The sequence below is a fragment of the Barbatula barbatula genome (assembly GCF_947034865.1).
Source record: "Barbatula barbatula genome assembly, chromosome: 19".
Lineage (NCBI taxonomy): Eukaryota > Metazoa > Chordata > Actinopteri > Cypriniformes > Nemacheilidae > Barbatula > Barbatula barbatula.
In genome coordinates this window covers 19,091,424-19,114,189 of record NC_136782.1, presented here as the reverse complement: position 1 = coordinate 19,114,189, position 22,766 = coordinate 19,091,424, and the positions used below count along the sequence as shown (strand labels likewise).

General features: G+C 36.5%; 3 protein-coding genes across 6 annotated transcripts; all 3 read left to right on the top strand.

The window, feature by feature from the left end:
* Positions 1 to 1,666: 1,666 nt before the first annotated feature.
* Positions 1,667 to 3,648, top strand: LOC306909000 (interferon-inducible GTPase 5-like). The gene is made up of 2 exons (XM_079482333.1): positions 1,667 to 1,773; positions 2,079 to 3,648. The coding sequence occupies exon 2, from the start codon at positions 2,100 to 2,102 to the stop codon at positions 3,234 to 3,236; it is 1,137 nt and encodes a 378-aa protein (XP_079338459.1). The 5' UTR covers positions 1,667 to 1,773; positions 2,079 to 2,099; the 3' UTR covers positions 3,237 to 3,648.
* A 4,195-nt stretch (positions 3,649 to 7,843) lies between these two features.
* On the top strand, positions 7,844 to 11,230 carry LOC306908999 (sialic acid-binding Ig-like lectin 14). Of its 4 annotated transcripts, none has more exons than XM_079482330.1 (9): positions 7,844 to 7,955; positions 8,038 to 8,120; positions 8,211 to 8,573; positions 8,909 to 9,202; positions 9,451 to 9,708; positions 9,848 to 9,943; positions 10,082 to 10,190; positions 10,299 to 10,404; positions 10,520 to 10,566. In XM_079482330.1, the coding sequence occupies exons 2-8, from the start codon at positions 8,060 to 8,062 to the stop codon at positions 10,372 to 10,374; spliced, it is 1,257 nt and encodes a 418-aa protein (XP_079338456.1). In that variant the 5' UTR covers positions 7,844 to 7,955; positions 8,038 to 8,059; the 3' UTR covers positions 10,375 to 10,404; positions 10,520 to 10,566. The 4 variants fall into 4 exon arrangements, 3 of the variants coding, with proteins under 3 accessions (XP_079338456.1, XP_079338457.1, XP_079338458.1); XM_079482332.1 differs by having other exon boundaries at positions 7,865 to 7,955; positions 10,299 to 10,351; positions 10,520 to 11,208; XR_013788053.1 differs by lacking the exon at positions 9,848 to 9,943 and having other exon boundaries at positions 7,865 to 7,955; positions 9,944 to 10,190; positions 10,520 to 11,230.
* A 2,201-nt stretch (positions 11,231 to 13,431) lies between these two features.
* On the top strand, positions 13,432 to 20,506 carry LOC306908124 (B-cell receptor CD22-like). Its single transcript, XM_079480722.1, has 7 exons — positions 13,432 to 13,682; positions 16,649 to 16,709; positions 16,808 to 17,215; positions 17,532 to 17,819; positions 17,942 to 18,193; positions 18,391 to 18,660; positions 18,871 to 20,506. The coding sequence occupies exons 2-7, from the start codon at positions 16,649 to 16,651 to the stop codon at positions 18,951 to 18,953; spliced, it is 1,362 nt and encodes a 453-aa protein (XP_079336848.1). The 5' UTR covers positions 13,432 to 13,682; the 3' UTR covers positions 18,954 to 20,506.
* Positions 20,507 to 22,766: the final 2,260 nt, after the last annotated feature.

The window sequence follows — 22,766 nt, the reverse complement described above, 5'->3', positions numbered from 1 at the left end:
TTTGTTTCTATTTTCTCCAAAGAGCCAAAACAGTGCAGACGGCACCCGCAGACTCTGCAGTTGATTTAAAGGCAGGTTTAAAGGAAGGAATAAAATAACAACACTACTTGGACTTGTTTTATTCCCATGTGAATGTATTTCTAAAAACAAGCCGGCCATTAGGACGTAATGAATGTCTACGGAGGACATATACCATTGTTTTCACTCTGGTTTGTGAAATATGTGATGTTCTCTCTGTTCTAGATGGTGCAGACGGACATCGATCTGACTGTAACTAATGAACAGACGCCTCTTCATAACCAATCTGATGCAGGGATGTCAAACACACCGGTGGAGTCGACAGGTGGAGCAGAAGAGACTGAAGCAGGTGAAGAAGACGGTGAAGCAGGTGGAGCAGAAGAGACTGAAGCAGGTGGAAGAGAGGACGGTAAAGCAGGTGGAGCAGAAGACGGTGAAGGAGGCGTGGCAGCAGCAGGAGACGTCGATTATGCCGCAATCGATTACTCGCTTATAAAGAACAAATCACCTGAGGAGGGAGAGAGCAAGTCAATGGACACAGAATACGCAGAGATCAGGAGGGATTGGAAGGAATGGGAAGCCCTTCAGAATGAACATGACCACACTGAAGACCAGAAGCAGAATGAGGAAGAGTCGCTTTATTCGAATACAGATGCGCTGAAAGGTCAAGCATGAGGAACTATACAAAGGTTTTTGTGGTAGTACAGTGAAAAATCGTTTTACAAGAGGAGTCATGTTGCATCTCAGCTGTGAGTTTAAGGGTCACAGAAACCGCTGAAAACGTGCTAACATGTATTTTAAAAAGTTAGCAAATTTAGCATTTTGTAATCTTGTGTTCCAGTCATCTTGTCATAAATATTTAGACATTAGGCTTTATTGTTATTGTCTGTGTTGATTTACAGATTGTATCGTACAAGAGTATTGTATTCCTTGATAATAAAGAGAACAAATTCACTTCTGAATACCATGTTTATTAATCAAATTTGATGAATATAGTTATTTGATAAAAACATATTAATAAATCTTCAGTGCATTTTATAACAGCTAAGGGCGTTGTGGCACGGCTCAAACATATGCATAGCAAGGTTTTGTAAAAAAAGGGATATTTAGGCTGTGTAATGCGGTCAGCATCTATAAATCTGTGTATTTTATAACGGCTTAGAAATCGACTCGAATCAAGGACCAGAACGGACCGTTTTACAATTATTGTTCAGACCCAAAATATGGCAGTATACAGAAGATCGGGACACAGCTGTGGTTTGTGTTATTGCACCGTCAAGTATGGTGGTAGAAGAAAAACATGATTTTAAACAATCTAAGAAAAGAGTCAATTAAACAGTTAAAGGGGAGCAACAGCCCGTTGAAAAATCCAGCACATGCCGGGTTAGGTTTGTTTTGATGCCGGTTGACCATCTTAAACCAGCTAAGGACCAGCACATGACCAGCTTACACCATCTTAAACACGCATCAAAACATACCTAACCAGCAAATGCTGTTGTTTTCAACAGGGTGAAATGGACTCCATTATTGACACCGTGCTGTTGTTTACATTGTTCACAGCTTCTATGAGATGCCATGTTTTGGATTATGCCTCGGATAACAGGATTAGAATGTTCCACCGTCTACAGGGAATCCTTAAATAGCTCGTGAGAGTGTCAGCATGTAAAGCTCACACCACCTGAATATATCCTTCTCGTGTGTTTTAATAATTTCAGCGGTTTACCACTCCGGCCATCATCATTTATGATCTGAAAGGTATGTGTTTCAGTTGACTAAGACTTGTTTTATTTGCTATCCTTATAAGTAAAAAAATCACAAATGCTTAAGCTGTATTCGTATAATACATATATCGGTTCTTTAGTATAAGTGTAGGTATTTTGATTATTTTTGTCATATGCATAATTCTGTAATCAATGCCATTAAAAATGAAATAGAAATGTAACATTGACATTTATATAAATATCTTGTATATATGTTGTACATTTACAAAATACATGTCTTACAGCATTCAATAGATATAAAACAGAACCTAAAATACAATTTGTCTTGTTTATTTGTAGATTATCTGTCATTTTTCACCCATGGCCGATGTGCTGAGGAGTCTTAACCTTTTAGAAACCCTTAAGGAATCCATAGAGAAGAACAATATTTCAGATATAAAAGATGCCGTGGAGGACATGCTGATCAGCAGAATTAACATTGCAGTCGCTGGTGACAGAAGTGCTGAAAAAGCTGCTTTTATAAACTCTCTTCGAGGACTCGGCCAGGAAGATGAAGAAGCGGCTCATGTTCCATCTTCTGCTGCCCCGGAGGAACTCGCTGTGTTTCCCAATCCCAAGCATCCGGATTTTCGGCTCTGGGATGTGCCATCCGTCCCCAACGATTCTCATTTTGAAGCAGAGGATTATATAGACCGTTACAAAGTTTTGCGATACAACGCCATCATTTTGACATTCACAGAGAGTCCAAGTGTGAACAGTGTGGCACTGTGGAGGGAACTTCGGTCTCTACAAAAGGAGACGGTTTACTTTGTCTTACTAGCCTCCATAAAGGATACAGAGAAAACACTGGAAACGAAGAAGATAGGGAGTCTGGACGTGCTTAAAACTCAAGGGGTTCCACTACCAAAGGTGTTCCTTGTTAACCCATCTGCTTTGGAGAAACTGCACTTCCTAACGTTTTTAGAGGTGATGCGAGGCGACCTTCCAGAAATCAGGGCACATGCTTTTATTTTGGCACTGCCCGCTTTCTCCATCCCCTTGGTCAACCAGAAGAAAGACGCGTTTAAGGCGCTGGTGTGGGCAGCGGCATCTTTATCTTGTGGGGTTTCTGCCATTCCAGTGCCCTTTGTGGCCTCCATGGTGGACGCTACCGTGGCCGTAAGGATTTTGTCGAAGGCTCAGATCTCGCTTTGCCTGTATGATGATTCTCTGCTGCGAATGGCAAGGCATCGGGGTATTGACCCATCCAGGCTGAAGGCTCTGAGGTCATGTGCTCTTTCTGTTGAGGTCAGCAAGAGTGAGGTCAAAAGATGTCTTGCAAAGGCCGAAAAGGAAACCAGTACCGCTACAGCAAGACTTGTGGACCTGGCCATGCCGAGCCAAACCAGGTCCGTTGGTCGATCTTTTACCGTTATGCTACATGCGCTCAATGCTGCTATTGACGACATGGGTGCGGATGCTGAGAAAGTGGTCGCTACGGTAACAGAAAAACAGTAGAACACATGTGTTGGGGTACAAATGATAATAGCTGTAAAACACAAGTATTTAATTTGTACTTTATATTGTACTGCTGCTGCTATCTTAAAGCATTTAAAGATCAGATATGCTACAATGTTTTTTTCTTTATGGTCTAACACAGAGTGAAAGAGAATTCTGTCTACAAGCTTTAAGTCTAATTTCCTTCTTCGCTGCTATGTGCAACTTCCAGCTTCATCTTATGTAGGCATGCACGAGGAGCTGCAAAAACACAGGCCAAACTACACAGTGTCAACTGTGATCTAAACACCGATTAAGGAAGTGTGTATCACGCCCAACTGCACAAAATTCATTTCAAAACATCTCATGTTGTCTCTGAGTACCATTTAATTTGATCTATTTCACATGAAATAAAAGAAAACATTTGAAATGCAGCAGAGAAAGGAAGTCGTTGTTAATGAATTTCATATACATTTTATGTTAACAACGTTTGTGTTTTGCAGGAGTAAGTTGCAATGATGTGAGTAAATGATGACAACTCCTAACTACTTTAAGATGTGTTTACCACAAACCTAAAAAAAGAGAAGTTAGGTCAGCGGTGAAGACTAGACCCTCATATCACAAACAAAACCTTTAACAGCACAGGGTTCTGTGGTATTATATATATATATATATATATATATATATATATACAGCTTTCCTGTTGCTCAGTAGCTCAGTGGTAAGAGCATTGCATTACCAATGCTACATGTGCTTTGGATAAAAGCGTCTTAAAATGGAAAAATGTAAATGTATGTATAAACACGATATTATCTTTTATCAGGCTATTATATATATATGTAAGTATTGTAGGCTCTGTGGCTAGGGGAATGCACTCTTAATATAAACCTGATTATAATATTTGTCAATAAAAAACTACTGACAACATTCAAACAACAAATGTAATGTACAATTAAAATGCTCTGAACATAAACACAAAACTAATTTACTTACTAAATTAGCCATTCATACTTTTTACTGTTTTCTCACCATCCTACTGAATATTCTGTGAAATATATAACACTGAATAATGCCATTTTAAAGATTGAAATCTTGAAATTAACACTTGAATTTAATATTTGATCCTTATTGTTATAATAAGTTAGATTTTCAGAGACTTTAGCCTGGGTTATAAAACAGGGTCACAAATGTTTACATGCTCATCAATTTGCGCAATGATAAAAACGTAATGGTTCATAAAATATACTTAATAATTAAACCCCCTTTAGTCTCAGTTATTATCTGCTCATAACCACCTGTACGTTTCTCCTCTTAGTATATAGTCAGCTGTATATATTGTTCAAAGTACAAATCTACTGTCAATTTCTCTGAACATACCTACTGTAAAGTATTTTCTTAGTCCATGTTGTATAGTATTTTTCTAATATTGTATTCTGTATTTATTCTAACTGTATATCCTGCACTTGGTTATCGCACTTCTGGTTTGACCTAAATTACATTTTGTTACACTGTACTTGTATATGACAATAAAGTTGAATCTAATCATCTAATCTGAGGATCGATTTAAAGAGAATACGCTTTAGGAGAACGACGGGTACATAGTAAACCGGAATCCTAAGAAAAATATATCACATTTATTGAAAGATTGTTTAGATAAATAGAAAAATGTAAGATATATGCATCAAGTTCAAGCAACAACAGCTTTGTGTGACTCCAGTACAAATGGCAAATACAGTTAACACGGCACAACACTACAATCTAGTGGTTACTCGAAGCACTGCACCCCGCACATTTCCCCATTGGAGTTGTGAGCACACAATATTCGATTCACACAGTGATATGATTTGCCAATCTCCAACTAACACAGCCGTTCATACATGTCCTAAACTCATACATTTAATAATTAAAATACACTTTCCAGTTTTCCTTCAACAAACAAGACCACGTGACTGGGGCCCGGATGACTTTCACAGTTTGCAGTCCTCTCGGAGAGCCAGCCAGTTGCTGGTATAGTAGGTCCAGATCCACACAACTCGTAGAAGCGTTAAGTCACAATTCGCACGTCCATTAACACTACGACACAACTTGCTCAGCACATCCTGACGTGTCAATGCATCCTTCCGGGTCCGGGCTGCCTTTGGGCCCTCCAACAAAGTCTGATATGCTATTTGAATAAACGGTTTGTTTAAAATGCTCACGTAATGCACCTTTCTGTGCAGATCTTTGGAACACACATCATGTCAAGTTGTACAGTCTTCTGTATGCTGATCTTAACGTTTTTATGCACAGGTACTTTGTGTTTTTAAGTTGCAGTGTTGTTTCATGTGTTAATGGTTTTCATTGATTGTATATAGTCTGTATTACATGATCATAATTAGTTAACGTTATGCTTTATTTAGTTTTTATTTACAGTCAAGAAAATGAGCACCAGGCCATCAGCCTCTCTCCAGAAAATGTGACTGCAGTGCCAGGAGTATGTGCTCTCGTTTCACATAGCCAGACAATGCAAAGTCTGTCATGTGGTATAAATGTATACATTATAAGGAAAACGCTGCTCATGTTTGCACATGTTCAAAAGCTCTACCTTCTCTTTCTTGATTCTTCTCATTCAGTTTTATTCTGTCAGTGCGATGCTAAACTCATTCTGCACAGGATTTCAGAACGTAAACTGGTGTTGCAAATCACGTAACACAGATCTCATGGTTTCCTCATGAATACATTTCAACTCCGTACATGTGAGCAAAAAGTGCACTTTTACTAAAAAGTTAAGTTAGATTTACTAAACAAATAATAACCAGACCTACACAAAAAACACGTTTTCTTTACTTATGTGGAATAATCAAATTAGATTTGCATAACTTTTTTAGTACATACAGGTAAAAATTAAGCTTGATTTATTCACAAATTCAAATTGAATTTATTAAAAAACTGAGTAGATTTGACTTCGTTTCGGATGTGAAGTTTACTTTACAAAAGTAAATGCAAATCCTACAGGTTGTTCGGTGTAATATTTACAGGGCATCCATGAAAACCCATTAGTTCAAAGCTTCAATATCTGTTAAACATTTGCTGAGTTGATTTTCTATTTCTAGGAGAAATACATACGCAATTCACATTCACAACTTATTTACCACCACCTCGTGCTTCATCGTAGTGATTCTGTGAGACATTTCTTATTAAAATAAGCCTTTATTTAGGCGAATTAATAAATATTTGGAGAACTGTTGTCCGGTTACAGTCCTGATTGTATTGGAATTTAAAGCATTATTTTTGCAAGGTCCTATCTTCAGAGAATGCAATAAATGTATAATATAAATGTCATTTTTTGTATTAGGTGTAATGTAATTTGATGGGCAAAATGTGTGACTTATAATAAAAAGAGTGTAACTTCTATTTTTGTTCAATCAAGTTTCTTTCTAAACTGATTTTACTATTATAAACGGTGTTGAATAATCTAAAAGTGTCATTATTTGCCAATTACTTTCAAAAGAACAATTTCCCACTTAAGTTGTATATACTTAAAAAATATATTTCGATGTAGGCCTACACGTTTTTATTTTGTTAAAACAAATATTTTCAACATATACTTCATGGAAGATTTCTTCTAGCACAGATTTACTGGTAACACATTTATTCAGTATTTAATCTGAAAGTCTGGCAGCTCTTCAGCTTCTATGCACACTTTGGATACAGCGTTCTCTTTTTATGCACTTATGGAGCTGGAAAAATTCATCTTTCCACCGCATAAAAAACAGTAAAGCAGCCTCCCTCGATGACTTCCAGCCCGTTATACTGACACCAATAGCGATGCTTGAGAGAATCACCATGAGTTACATCAAGACTTTCATTGCAAACACCTTGGATCCTCTTCAGTTTGCACATGACCGGATGAGTCAACAGAGGTCGCTATAAACATTTTCAAACACACTGCAATGTCTTCTGGAGTGTGTGCAGGCCAATCTGCTTTAGAGAACCGTTAAGAATTCAGAAGAATCAAGTGCTTTTCTTTGCCAAGTAAAAATGTTTTATATACTGTACTTTCACATGTTTTACCATTGAAATGTCACATACAAGCTGGACCAAAATGCAGAAGAATTTGACTAAAACACTCAGATATAAATAAAGATTTGTGCAAGACTTCTGTTTTTGTTTTCAATTTGTATGCATATAAAATATTACTATTATTTGCATATTGACGTACTTTGAGAGTGTTCAAGTTGCTACATGAGTGCAAACATTGACTGCAAAGCTTGTTCACATGTTTACTTGCGTCACCTAATTGTAATGTGGCATCAGCTACAGTAACATTCCTTCACTTTCTTGAGATTATGCAGAGACCAAACAGCAAGCCAACCTTTAAGTCTTAAATCCTTAGTACATGGTTTGTTTCTCTTTATTTAAGTGAATTCTATCAAATGACTTGTTCAGTTTAAACACATTTCATTCTGCAGGAGTTTTATCGCTCACACTCAACACATCAGCACATATCGCTTTCACACTTACACCCCGACTGATAAACTACATGTAGTTAACTTTAAAACCTCAATGTTATGTGAAAAGTTAGTTTTTATCACTTCTGTGTTTCTCTATTTCTCAGTTTTGTATGCAACAACGGCCCTTCCATACTTGTGCATCATTTGAAGCTTAACAAGGAAGTGACACCACAGAGGAACTATAAACTCTCTACATCTGCACCTCTGCACTTCTCAGAGCAACGTGAAGGAGTTCCCTGGAGAAAAGGTTAAAATAGTCTGTTTTTATTGACTGAATTTGAATAAATTGTTTGTTTCAAAATACTCGAGTAATGTGCCTTTCTGTGCAGATCTGTGGAACACACATTTACAATGCAGATCATCTCAAGTTGTACAATCCTCTTGATGACGATAGTAAATATTTTATGTACAGGTATGGCTTATAAATTGGACTGTTTTTTGTTTCAATGGTTTAGGTTGACTTTATTTATTTACCATAAGTGATTTTGTGCTTTATTATTAGAGAAAACCAGCTGGACCCTCAACTTCACTCGAGCAGAAATAACTGCAGTGCCAGGATTATGTGCTCTTGTTTCATGCACCTTCACTTATCCAGACAAAGCAATTTCTACAGATACAATTATGTGGAAAAAATGTAACAAACAAGTCCAATGTTCAAATGACACGTTCACATTTGAAAATGTACCAAAAAAAAAAACTGAACAAAGTTTTGAAGGAGAACGGCTTAAGATGCTTGAATCTGATCCGAGCAAACAGAACTGCGGCTTTATTTTGTCAGATATAAAAGCAGATGATGAGGGAGACTATAAATTCAAAGCGGGACATCAAAACAAACTGAGCCGTAAAGTAAAACTCATCATTCAAGGTAACGCTGCTCATGTTTGACGAAGTTAAAAAAGTTCCACCTTCTCTTTCTTGATTCTTTTCTTTCAGTTCTTTCTCATGTCAGAGTTATAAACTAATTCTTTCATTTAAGATTTTAAAGTGTTAGCCGAGGAACTGTTGCAAAGTACATTGCATAGAGCTCATGGTTTCCTATATAAATAAGTTAAAACACTGCTGACAGCCACCTGACGCAAGATTCATTTAAAATAGATGATTCTGTAAATGACATTAATGTTTAGACTAGATTTAGATCTCCAGCTCTTATACACAACAGTTTGATTGACGGTTTACCTCTCTGTGTATTTCTATTGGCAGATAAACCTGTAATGGAGGTTCCTCCTCTCAGAGAAGGTGAACAGGCCAACCTGAGCTGCTCAGCACCGTCTCCGTGCCCTGAAACTCCTCCACACATCACATGGTGGATCAAGAAAAGAGATGGAGAGATCACTGATGTTAACAATGTCACCACATCGACCACCTCTGAAGGATTCTACAACTCAACTTTGACCTTAACACCAACCTCTGAACTACACAACGCTACTGTTGGATGTGATGTGAGCTATGGAAATATAACAAACATCAGCGCCAATAAGACTATTAAAGTTAAGTGTGAGTTACAATTCTATGTTCATGCCAACTACTAGAAAATAATTGCTGTTGTAACGATGAACTGAAGCATTAAGCACATTTAATAAATGATATCGTCTTTTAGGTCACAAAACAAAACGATTTATTTACTTTAATGTTTGTAATTGTTGAGAACTAAGCTCTTCAGTCTGTTCTCAGACTCTAAGACATGAACTTAATGTTGTTCAACCTAAAAGCTCTTATTTCATATTACAAGGTGTTTTTTTCAGATGTAAAGGCTCTCAGAATTCTGGGCATTGTCACACTGAAGGAGGGAGATACCCTCAACCTCAGCTGCACTCTTGACAGTCACCCGGCCTCCTCTGGTCCTTTATGGGTTTTTATTGAAACCTCTGGTATATTAAAAAACATTTCAGAAGAAAATCTCAATTATAACAATGTAAGCAAGAAGCATGGAGGAAAATACTTGTGTGTGGCGGCATACATGAATGATCTTTTGATCACATCTATCAACATCAACGTCATCAGTAAGTAAAAACTCAATTTGATTCTTGAATCCACTTACTGTCAGTAAATGTCATGTTTAATTGATTTGCCAAAGACCCGGGACAGGTCATTGTGCATTTGTACTGTAGTCTTAACACGTGCATATGTGTCATGTCTTAGATAATTCATATGAAATCAAAAATCCTGACAATCTTGAAAATCAAAGCATAACCAGGAATGATACAAATGATCAGAATGTCAACCGTAATATTGCAGGTATGAGCACCTATCTAAGGTCACCAGTTAAATTTGTCAACCTTCAAAAGCCTTGCACCTCTATCCATTGGGACCGTATACTTAATGAGTTACATGTTTTCTGAATATATATTTCATTGATGGGATCTTTGTTGCAAGCATTTCAAGACTTTATGGCAAAAACAACAACACACGTGTTTTTGATGGGAATGGCAACCTCAGCAGTCATCTTCTCTTTGATTCTGTGTTGTTGGGTGTCCTGCAAAAGGTAACATTTACCAACAAGCTTAAAAAAGCAGCAAAAATGAATCAACAAACTATTTTTATTCAGTATTTCAGACGTGTGACAAATGCTTTGTTTCTATTTTCTCCACAGAGCCAAAAAAGTGCAGACGGCACCCGCAGACTCTGCAGTTGATTTAAAGACAGGTTTAAAGGAAGGAATAAAATAACAACACTACTTGGACTTGTTTTATTCCCATGTGAATGTATTTCTAAAAACAAGCCGGCCATTAGGACGTAATGAATGTCTACGGAGGACATATACCATTGTTTTCACTCTGGTTTGTGAAATATGTGATGTTCTCTCTGTTCTAGATGGTGCAGACGGACATCGATCTGACTGTAACTAATGAACAGACGCCTCTTCATAACCAATCTGATGCAGGGATGTCAAACACACCGGTGGAGTCGACAGGTGGAGCAGAAGAGACTAATGCAGGTGAAGAAGACGGTGCAGCAGGCGGAGAAGAAGACGTCAATTATGCCGCAATCGATTACTCGCTTCTAAAGAACAAATCACCTGAGGAGAGAGAGAGCAAGTCAATGGACACAGAATACGCAGAGGTCAGGAGGGATGGGAAGGGACGGCAAGCCCTTCAGAATGAACAGAATGAGGAAGAGTCGCTTTATTCGAATACAGATGCGCTGAAAGGTCAAGCATGAGGAACTATACAAAGGTTTTTGTGGTAGTACAGTGAAAAAGACTTTCACAAGAGGAGTCGTGTTGCATCTCAGCTGTGAGTTTAAGTGTCACAGTTACCAGAAACCGCTGAAAACGTGCTTGCATGTATTTTTAAAAGTTAGCAAATTTAGCATTTTGTAATCTTGTGTTGTTTTTACGTCATGTTCATGAATGGAACAGCACATAATGTCCGAGTAATTTTCTCATAGATATGACGACATAGGCTTTATTGTTAATGTTATTGTCTGTGTCGCTTTATGGATTGTATCGTACAACAGTAAAAAAAAAATTGTGACTGGTCCCATTTATTGTATTCCTTGATAATAAAGATAAAAAATCCAATGACTCTGTTTACTTTGGTTTACTGAAAGATGTTTTCTGTTATAAGAGCATGCCATAAACATGTTTAGGCTACATCTCTGCATGGCTACAGAGCGTGTCTCTCCCTCCTCTCCTCCAAAGGAGAATTTACAAAGACAGTATGTTAAGCCAATATTCATACAATAAAACCGTCTAAACTGTTAATGATTGTTGAAAATAGGTGTACTCACAAACAGACATATAACAAGCAATGTGTAATTACATTATAATACTATATTAACAACACAGTGAATACACTCACATAATGTGTAATCTGAATGAATTTTTTGTCTACCTGTCTATAGCTGGCATTCATAACTGTTCTTCTCGAATAAACTGTGAATATTATAAAATATTTTTTTATTTCGTTAAAAATGTCACAACTAACCACTTATAATAAAGTGCCAAAGCTTAAATGTCTATGGAAATCGTTCCCTCTACGTTCTCATGGACGTTTCAAATTGTTTCACATCATGTGTGTACTTCATCTCATGCATTCCAAAGTCCAAAGTGTAAACCATTGACAGAAAAATGGAGAAGGGCGACCCCTACTGGTTTTCGATCAGTACTGTGTGTGCATTATCTTACAGTCTTGAGCAGCCCAGGATTGGCTAATCAGTTTTTTTGGCCGCGAGGGCTGGTATTGTCACGGTTGAAATGTGGCTTTCCCTAGGCTGCCTTCACTCACAGCAGCCCTAATCTTTTTATTTCATATTTTTTCGCAGCCCCACTCAGAGCGCAGCCTGCAGGTTAATGATGACGTGATTATCTTTTGACTCCCTGGCCCCGCCCCCGACAGCGCCACTGCAAGTCGCTCAAAATAAAAAACCGTCAGAAATAAAAATGGATGACAGAAAGCGCAAAGGCGGCGCTGAAAAGGCCAGAATAAAAAGGAAGAAAGCTCTGGAAACTGACGTGGCCAAATGTTCTAAGCCGACCACATTTTTTCTCAAAACAAATGAAGACGGTGAGACGGCCGGTTAGCTAACGTTAAGGTATTTAGGAATAGGAGCACTGCAAGATGCTAGCGGCCGGTCAAAACAAAGTTGTCTGCAAACAATTCACATGTCTCAATAGGTGCAAGCTAGCTCATTGTTAGAGCGCCCGGATAGATAAAGTTGCAGAGACCAGTGCTCTGCTCAGGCGTTAATTAATGTTTTAGGGTTGTCCATGTTTCCTTGAAGCACTTATGCAGAGGAAAAAGAGACGAAACAATCATTAGAAATCATTGTGAAAAAAAGTCAGTTAACAGTTTTATTATTTAACTAATGTTCTCATATTTGTAAAAAATATTTGAAGTTGTATAGCAGACGTTTCATTTAAATAAATTATAGTGTCATTAGACAGTGCAATACATTTTATTTTAATCTTTTGTAATTTATATTTTTCCCTTATTTCAATGTTTGGATATTTATGAACACTAATTCTTAAAGAAAATAGATTCTGATACTGTCCGGCTATTCACTGTGAAGCAAAACTTAGGCTACTGTATTTTCTCTGAATGACAATGAATTCAAGGCTGTAGAGAACAGTGCGCTATTGCAGACTTAGGTTTTAATTATCATTATTTTAATATAGTCAGTCGTAAACTAAAGTGGGCCGGTCTAAGGCATGAAACTCCAGGGCTGAAAATGAGTCCCAATCCGGCCCTGGTCTTGAGTTAACCCTTTCAGGAGGTATAGCCTGATTTTGCAATTGCTTTGGTTTAGTTAAAGACTCAAGCCGTTAATGTGTATGCGAGACACGAAAATATAACAATAAATACATTACATCTGTCATAATCTCTACATTAGCTACACTTCCTGCAAGTGAACGCGTTTTAACAGTTTGTAAAGCAAAATCGAATTTCCCAAACACAAGCGAGAATGAACATAAGGCTACTGGTGCAGTCTACATCCATACAAGTACTTTCTTACAACAACAACCAAAAACATATGTCATTTACATCACTATTAAAAGAGTTATTTGATTAATATTTGTGTTGTTGATTTCAGCATTGACGCAAGATAAAGCAAGACGATCATCGATACACCTGATCCAACAAGGGCAAGAGTAAAACAAATTAAACTCATAAATTGTGTTCGGCAGAATATATATTTCTTCTTGAGTTTCATCACTCTGTACAACATGCAAGCACTGTTAACAACATGAAAGACCCCTAAGATGCATTTCTACAGTTTGATACAGAAGTAACCACTAATACAGGAAGTGAGCTTCACGCTTAAATAACAGAAATGAGCATTTCTCTTTATCTCTGCCAGGAATCTGTCATTTTGCCTATTTATTTTATGTCTGAATGTTGAAGTACAGTATGCAAAGGTAACGCATTAGAAATACACAGGGGGATCTGAATTCCCCTTTTGTTTCTTGCAGCCATTTATATCTGATTTGAAGTTTGCAGAGTTCCCCGTTGAGAACAACGGATTCAGTTTGAAGGTAAAACTAAATTTTATTTGTTTTTTAACAGATCTTTTCATGGTCGTGAAGTGCGGATGGTGGATCTGGTGGTACATATTCTGTTTGGCTGTAAACTGTGTGTATTAGTTAGTAGTAAGTTCATTTCTACAATCACGACGGGATGTTTTAAGGGTGAATGTGCATTTATATTTATGCATTTGGCAGACACTTTTATCCAAAGCGACTTACATTGCATTATTCTATGCAAGTGTGTGCAATACCCTTTGATCAAACCCATGACCTTGGCAATGCTAGTGCCATGTTCTAACCACTGAGCTACAGGCTAAATGTTTGATTTTTGTAGTGCTATGGTGAAAAATGGGTCACAATAAATGTACTTTAATAAAAGCAAACATTAAACCCTATAGAAAAGTAATTGCTTATTAAAAGGTTGATGATAAATAATACAAAGACATCTATGTCAAACATCTGCTCTACAAGATTGGATTAGCAAACATAAAATTAATGCGTAAACCTCTCAAAGGTAATTTAATTAACGTTAAACTAACTAAACATGAACAAAATACAGATAATCAACTGTTACGACTCGGATTGCTAAATATTAGATCTCTCTCTAATAAAGCACTTTTTATTAACGATATGTTAACCGATCATAAAATAGACATGCTCTGTCTGACAGAAACATGGCTAAAGCCAGATGATTATATTGCTTTAAATGAGTCTGTCCCCCAAGATTATTATTATAAACACGAGCCTCGCCTAAAAGGCAGAGGGGGAGGTGTTGCTGCACTTTACCGTAACTCTTTTAGCATTTCTCAGAAGTCTAATCCTAAATACAATTCTTTTGAAGTCATGGTACTTCATGTATTAACACCTGATACTAAGGATAAAACATCTTTAAAATGTATTCTGGCTATTGTAAATAGGCCTCCAGGGCACCACACAGATTTTATTAAAGAATTTGGTGGGTTCTTATCAGAACTAGTACTGGCTGCAGACAGAGTCCTTGTTGTTGGTGACTTTAACATCCATGTAGATAATGATACAGATGCTTTAGGAATGGCTTTTAAAGACACTCTTAACTCCATGGGCGTTAGTCAACATGTGTCAGGACTTACTCACCTTCGTAATCATACTTTAGATTTAATACTGTCTTATGGTATAAACGTGGGCGATGTAAAAATCCTTCAGCAGAGCGAAGACATTTTGGATCATTATCTGGTATCATGCTTGTTTCACTAACCTATGGTGCAAATCAAACTCCAAGTTACAAATATTGTAGAACAATAACTTCGACTACAAAAGGTAAGTTTCTTGATAATTTGCCTGAATTGTTTCAAATCTCTAGCATGAGTAATAACATTGAATATCTTGACTTTACCATTGAAAATTGTAATGCCACCTTCTCGGAAACGCTAGACATAGTTGCTCCTCTGCGCTTAAAGAAGATTAAAAATCACAAACCGACACTGTGGAATAATGAACATACTCAGGCTCTAAAGAAAGCGGCACGAAAAATGCGCAACTTTAAGAAAACTAAATTATAATTATTTTGTACTGCATTGAAGGATATTATTAGAAAATACAGGAAAGCCCAAAGAACATCTAGATCCGCATATCACTAATAGAAGAAAACCAGCATAACCCTAGGTTTTTATTTGATACAGTGGCTTAATTAACCAAAAATAAATCGTCAGCGACTTCTGATTCTGTATACAAGCATAGCAGTGATGAATTTATGAACTATTTCACAAATAAAATCCAAGATATTAGAGAAAAAATTATAACTATGCAACCAGAAGTGAAACCCTCTGAACAAACAACTAACTACAGCACCCCTAAGGAGAAATTGCGATTATTTTCTACTATAGATCACAATGAACTCTCTAAAATCATTAGATCATCTAAATCAACTTCATGCATGTTAGACCCTACACCTACAAATCTACTGAAAGAGATGCTCCCGGAAATTATAGATCCTCTACTTAGCATTATTAACTCATCTCTGACATTAAGACATGTGCCTAAAGCATTTAAGGTGACTGTTATAAGGCCCCTTGTCTAAAAAAAACATCTCGACCCTTGAGAACTAGTTAACTACAGACCTATTTCAAATCTACCTTTCTTATCTATAGTTCTGGAAAAAGTAGTCTCTACTCAAATATGTACCTTCCTCCAAAGGAATGACATAAATGAAGATTTCCAGTCTGGATTTAGAGCACATAACAGTACAGAGACTGCTCTGATTAGAGTAACAAATGATCTGCTTATGGCGTCCGACCAAGGTTGTATCTCCTTATTGGTGCTGCTAGATCTTAGTGCTGCATTCGACACCATTGACCACAGCAGGCTCCTACATATACTCGAAAATGATGTCGGCATTAAGGGAATAGCTTTGAAATGGCTTAGATCGTATTTATGCAATAGTTTTCAATATGTAGCAATAAACAATGAGGTATCACGCAAATCGCAAGTCCAGTACGGTGTACCACAGGGCTCAGTCTTAGGGCCTATGCTCTTCGCATTATACATGCTACATCTAGGAGATATAATAAAGCAACACGGAGTAAGCTTTCACCGTTATGCTGATGACATGCAACTTTATATTTCCTCGAAGCCTCATGAAATACAGCAATTCCATCGAATTGTGGAATGCATAGTCGATATAAAAAAAGTGGATGAGTAGCAATTTTTTATTACTGCATTTATAGTGTGTCTTATATTTGACCTGTGTTTTGACTTGCATAACCTTTTATGTTTTGCTTATAGTCAATGTTTTCTTCTTCTTTGTAACAATGAAAATTTTTAAAAGCGCTATATAAATAAAGCTGACTTGACTTGACTTGACTACAAGGCATCATAACACGCTTGTGATCTTCAAAATACACGTTAAATCATCCACAGATGCAACAACAAGCAACAAACCTCTCGAGATAAAACACTGATAAATGAATAATGCACATGTGTTATGTGTTTTTCTATAGATGCTGAATAAACTGTCCAGACAGATGATGTTTCCTGAATCAATTGCTTTCTTTTTGATTGGTGCGTATTATGTGGATTAAATACTGAACATAAACATATTTGTCTTCGTTTATTGATATACAGTACATGAACATGTCAGTTATTTTGTTTTCCTGCAGCTCTTGTGTTCAATCCCACCGCTGGTTCACCTGAAGAAAACATACAAATCAAAGTAACAGAAGAAACAAGAGCAGAAGGGTCATGTGTCACCATCTCTTGGACCTACAAACATCGACAACATGATAAGAACATTAAACTTCTGTGGTTTAAAGATCCAGTATATGATCAAGTTAAAAAAGAATATACTGGGACTATCGTGTACAGTAACACAGCTGATCGTCCTCAGTCACCAGGTTACTCGAGTAGAGTGAAATACATCACAGGTGAAGCCAAAGACGATCGGAGGAAATGTGATTTAAAAATCAATGATCTACAAAAGACAGACAGTGGAAACTACGGCTTAAGAATCATTTATTCAGATATTGACAAGTACATGAGCAAAGCTTATATGAAACTCACAGTTACAGGTGAGCAATGTTTTATCTGATGGCGACATAATAAATGTTTTTCTGCATAACAAACATCCACATTTGTTAAATTAAATTAAGCATTTAAATGAATGATAATAAATGTTTTTGCAGTTTTTTTTCATACATTCACAACATTTAAAAAAAGTTTGAAATGTTTATATTTTGTACATATTGTTTAGAATTATGTAGGGTTTCAATATCACTTCAAGATCAATGCAGAGTACGACCGAAATACAGCAATGCCACGGTTTCCAAAGCTAATCTGACTTCAAGGTTCTTTTGCATTTTGCCATATTTATTTTCCTGATTTCAGACAATCCTTGTAAGGTGAACATTGAACCCTCAGAGATGAAAAATTCAGTGAAAGAGTCGGATGAATTTAGTGTTCACTGTTCAACCTCTGATTCCTGCCCATCTTATCCTGAGTGGACTTTTCATAAACCAGAAAGAGTGAAATCATCATTAAAACAAGAGAATAATGAAAAAATAACCAAACTGAACTTCAAGCCAACATGGCAGGATGACAACATGATATTGTCTTGTCACTCAGCAAACACTCAGGACAGATGCCTCTTCAAAAATATCACTCTGTCTGTAGAATGTGAGTGTGTACGATTGACTCATAAATCCTGTGTTTATCTGATACAGAATAGTGTGATTTTATAACATGAAGTATATTGTATATGCGACACTCATCAGATGTTCAAAATGCGTTTTTTCTAGATGCACCAAAGGAGACAAAAGCAACAGTGAGCTCCAAGTCTATAAAGGAAAGAGATTCTGTCACTCTCTCTTGTAGCTCTAGAGGACGGCCTAATGCCACCATGACATGGTTTAAAAGCAGGATAAAGAAATCAGATACGGCTGAGTGGAGACTAGTTGATGTTACACCAGAAGACAGCGGAAAATACTATTGTGAAGCTGAAAACAAGCATGGGAAAGTTAAATCGAATATAATTGACATCAATGTTAAATGCAAGTTTGTTTTTAAAGATTTTATTTCAAGTAATTTTACTTAAAAAGTCATTTTAAGGCCTTTCATTCCTAAACATGTTTGTTGACCTAATAATAATTTCAATGTTGATCATCGCATCATTTATAAGTGAGGGCAATAGTGGGAAAAAAAAGTTCTTCTAATAACATCTCTGATTTTGTGTCTGTACATTTTTCAGATGGTCCAAAAGATGTCAGAGTGACTCCTGTTGTCAACATCTATAATCTCATAGAAGGAGATGAGATGAAACTGAGCTGTTCAGCAGGGAGCAGTAACACAGCAGTTCATAAGTTTCAATGGTACTTTAATGATTCCATCTTAGACCAACAAACCAGCCAGATATTATCTATCAGTCACATAAGACCAGAAGATAAGGGCTCTTACCACTGCGAGGTCTACAACAAAATAACAACAGCACAATCTAACAGACTCCAGGTTTCTGTAAAGTGTAAGTATGTTGGTTTCATTGAGAATTATTTGCTTGATTTAGATGTAGATGTAGATGAAGATGTAGATTTAGATTTAGATTTAGATTTAGATTTAGATTTAGATTTAGATTTAGATTTAGATTTAGATTTAGATGTAGATGTAGATTTAGATTAAGATTTAAATTTTGACATTTGAAATTTGATAATATGATATATTATGTTCTGTACAGCTGCAGAACCAATTGAGGGACCACTCCAGTTTTGCCCTTATCCACTTCAGTCTGTTGACATCCAAGAAAAACCCAAGGAGTGACAAATTTAAAGTCGGCATGAATCGGAAGTAGCGATTGTCTTTTCTTCTGTATCGTGACTTATATCTGAGAGAAACAACTTCTGAAATGAGAAAAAAATGTTTGTTCATCAAGTACTGATTGGCTCGTTGAAAGTTGACCGTTGCCCACAAAATGGAGTCAGATTTGCGACAATACATACGTATGACTATTTGTATTAGTTTGGTGTTTTTATAGGTCCAAATAAGACGTAAAAAATAATAAACTAATTATATATATATTTATCTGCTGAGCTGTTACATGAAAATGATAAATTTCTTCATGTTTAATAAAAATACATACACACTTTTAAACTTGAATCCAAAACTAGATTGATTTCAATTTATAATAAAATTAAAAGTTCCACTTCTGAATGCTCATTGGTCAATAGCTGTGACTTAGGCTATTTACAATAAAGTGGACCTTTGACTACTAGTGACTATTGCTATTGTGCAAAGCCATTGACAGACAGAGAGTGTTTTTTTCATAGCAATGACGCATACAGCTACAGCTGCACAAACCAGTTGTGACAAAATTCACTCCAGTTGTGATGTAAGTCATTTAATGAATAAAAAATGAAAGAATGAAAGCATTTAAACAGAAAACACAACTTCCTGGACCATTCTGAAGGCTCCATGAATCACGTGAACACATAAATTCTTTGAACTTCCGTTTTTGTGACTCTCTCTCTCAAAGACTCACTGCGCAGCCTTCTGTACTTCTGTATTTACATTTACATTCATTTACCACATGCTTTTATCCAACTCGACCCTATAGGGGAGCATAAACATTTTATCAACACGCTAAACAGTACCGTTAGTTTACAAGGCCACGCTACTAGGAGGATTAAAGCTGGAGTAAGCAAGGGAGAGAATGATCAAGTTTGATTTCTTTTGACAGTTATTGGTTAGTCAAATAAATGCGGAGCAGGTATGTTTTGAGCTGTTTTTTAAAGGTTGTGAAGGATGCTGCCGTTCGGGTGGAGGCTGGCAGTTCATTCTACCACAGGGGAACAGAATGAGTAAAGGTTTTTGGAAGCGATTTGGTGCCTCGCTGTGATCAGAACGATGATGATGGGAGGGGATGTAGACCTCGAGCAGTCAGTTAAGGTAAAGGGGCGCATTTGAACGCATACTTTACCAAAAAAAGTATGGGGCGAGCAATTTGAGACAAACACAATCGCACTGATATATTTTAAGATAACATTTAAGATCTAACATTTGACAAGTCTTAAACCCTGTCTGGGAAACCGCCCCTTAAAGTGCTTTACAGGTGAAAACTCAAGCTAGATGGCTAGGTGTGAATAGCAGCTTCTTAACAAGCAACAGTTTAGTTTAAAAGCTTCCTGCACGGAAGTTCAATAGTCTTTTGATCACAAACAGCTACTGGTCCGGTTCAAACAAACACAGCAAGCTCACTAAAGCAAGGCAGACAACATGCTTTTCCAAAATGTATTTTGTTGAATGCAATGTTCTGTTACCTACTTGTCTTCCAGAACTGTTTTTGCTGTCAATAATAAACTGTGCTTAAGTAATGTAAAGTGTCAGATTTGTATTTCTTTAAAAATGTAATGACTAACGGAAACGATATAAAAAATGCCTTTTTGTTTTAACGTTATTCAATCACGGACACTGGTTCCACATGTTTGAGTCATTTACATTTAGATTTAGTCATTTAGCTACGCTTTTATCCAAAGTGACTTACAAAGAGTTCAGGGAGCGATATAGTCATGTTTTCTCAACATGAAATGAACATGTAAAAGAACAAATCACCATTATTGTGATCAGTGCTAGATTTTCTTTGCCTGTTGAAATCGTCTTGTTATATATTTGTTGCGGCAAAGAAACCGAGGGTCCCGCAGGATCCAGTCATCGTGAAGTTACTGGGGTCGATATGTTGTTCATGAGTTTGTTGTGTTCTTGTTAACATTATGTGATTTTCTAGAGGAAAATTATATATCGCCGAATCAATGAGACATGACAATGGTGACGATCAACAAAAGAAAGCTTCATGCTGCAATGCATTCTGGGTAACATCATAGTTCAAGACTCATTCGTGTCTCCCAGCATGCCTTGCAGTTGATCTGTCTGTCTGATGAGTTTGATGATTGTCACCATTGTTGAGTTTTGTGTGATGAATGTTGATGTTTAAACCTGTCGATATTGTGCATTTTTGTGCCCAGAACATATGAATCAATCATTAAAAACAAATCACTTACTACAAATTAAATGCTGCTTCTTTTTTTATAACACACCAAAAAAGGCAAATAACCATCACAATATAACCATCCTGTTGTGACAGTTCACTTTCTTTATGCTTTCTACATAGGCTTTTATTAAACACATTCACAAGCATTGAAAGCGAAATGGAGGAGCAATGTCAAGCATCAAGGTCCCAACTAAAGCAAACACTGATCACAATAATGGTTTGATGAAATTTCATTTTTTTTCAACATGAATTGCGTGTGCACAAGTTGTTTTAATTCAAGCCATTAACATGACAAATCAATCATTTTAAACATTGATTTAATGGTTGCTTGTTATTAGAGTTTTGTATTCTGTTTTAGGAGTTGTGCGGAAGAGTATCTTGTTGAGTTGACTTGATTCATTCATGTTATATCTACATATTAATTTCATGTTAAGAAACACGACTCAAACACGTGGAACCACTGTCCATGATCTAATCATGTTAAACCAAAGAGCTTCTTTTTTGTGCAAGTTTGAGCTAGAAACATACACAATTGTCTTAAATGAAAGTGATTTGTTCAAATAAAGTGGAAATCAACAAACAATTTTGAGTGTGGACGTTGCAAATAGTTTAACATGTGTGTACTTCATCTCATGCATTTTAATAGCGAGTGCAAAGTGTGCATAGGACACAATTGCTGCATTACTTACAGGTGGATGTGTTTTCAGTTTCTACAGAAGAATCACATTTTCAGAAACACGTTAACAAGTGAAAAATAAACATTACTGGTGCAGTCTTCGTCCAAGTACATTTTTACAACAACGAAACACATGTGTCATTTACATCATTCATATTTTTCTATCGGTCAGTGATGGCGGTTACAGCATTGACGTACCGCGATACACGTGATCCGACAAGGGCAACAGTAAAGCATATTAAACTTATAAATTGTGTTTTTCAGAAGTTCTTGAATGCATACAGTTTTATTTGATACTTTCTACTAAACGTTTTATTTGAATTGAATACGATGACATGTACAGTATAGTTCAAAAACAAAATGGACAATAAAAAAACGGGATTTATGCATATGAATACAAATGAATTGCCTGTTTTTGCAAATGAACTCTTCATGCGCATGTCAAATTCAGTCGACAGTCATCTTTACACGGAAGTTACAGTACATGGGTGTTGGTTTACCAAGGCACAGCACTTCAACCAAACTGAGAACATCTGAGAGGCAGTTGAAGACATTTCTGCATATGATTTTAATTAGTTAGCTAGTAGACATGTTGAAAGTGAAAACAAACATCCTCAATGTGTGGTCATATACTGATCTTTAGCAGGAACTCAATTATAAATAGTATTTCTGCACTTGTCCATTTCACTTAATAGTGAAAGTTAAAAGCTTTTTCTTTTTTCATGTCTTCATGCATCTTAAAAACAATATCTCAGTACAGATACAAAATCTTCAGTAAATCATGCTGAATTAAACTAAACATACTCTGAATAAAGTTTTACTCAGCAGCAAGTTATTATAATAGAAGATATTTCTTCTTGAGTTTCATCACAACATGCAAGCACTGTTACCAACATGAAAGACCCCTAAGATG

Excerpts from the sequence above, each read along its gene's own strand:
- LOC306909000 (XM_079482333.1), top strand. The coding sequence starts at position 2,100 with ATGGCCGATGTGCTGAGGAGTCTTAACCTTTTAGAAACCCTTAAGGAA.
- LOC306908999 (XM_079482332.1), top strand. The coding sequence starts at position 8,060 with ATGCAGATCATCTCAAGTTGTACAATCCTCTTGATGACGATAGTAAAT. Across the intron at positions 8,574-8,908 it reads AGTAAAACTCATCATTCAAG|ATAAACCTGTAATGGAGGTT; the intron begins GTAACGCTGCTC and ends TTCTATTGGCAG. Across the intron at positions 9,203-9,450 it reads TAAGACTATTAAAGTTAAGT|ATGTAAAGGCTCTCAGAATT; the intron begins GTGAGTTACAAT and ends TGTTTTTTTCAG.
- LOC306908124 (XM_079480722.1), top strand. The coding sequence starts at position 16,649 with ATGCTGAATAAACTGTCCAGACAGATGATGTTTCCTGAATCAATTGCT. Across the intron at positions 18,194-18,390 it reads AATTGACATCAATGTTAAAT|ATGGTCCAAAAGATGTCAGA; the intron begins GCAAGTTTGTTT and ends TACATTTTTCAG. Across the intron at positions 18,661-18,870 it reads ACTCCAGGTTTCTGTAAAGT|CTGCAGAACCAATTGAGGGA; the intron begins GTAAGTATGTTG and ends TGTTCTGTACAG.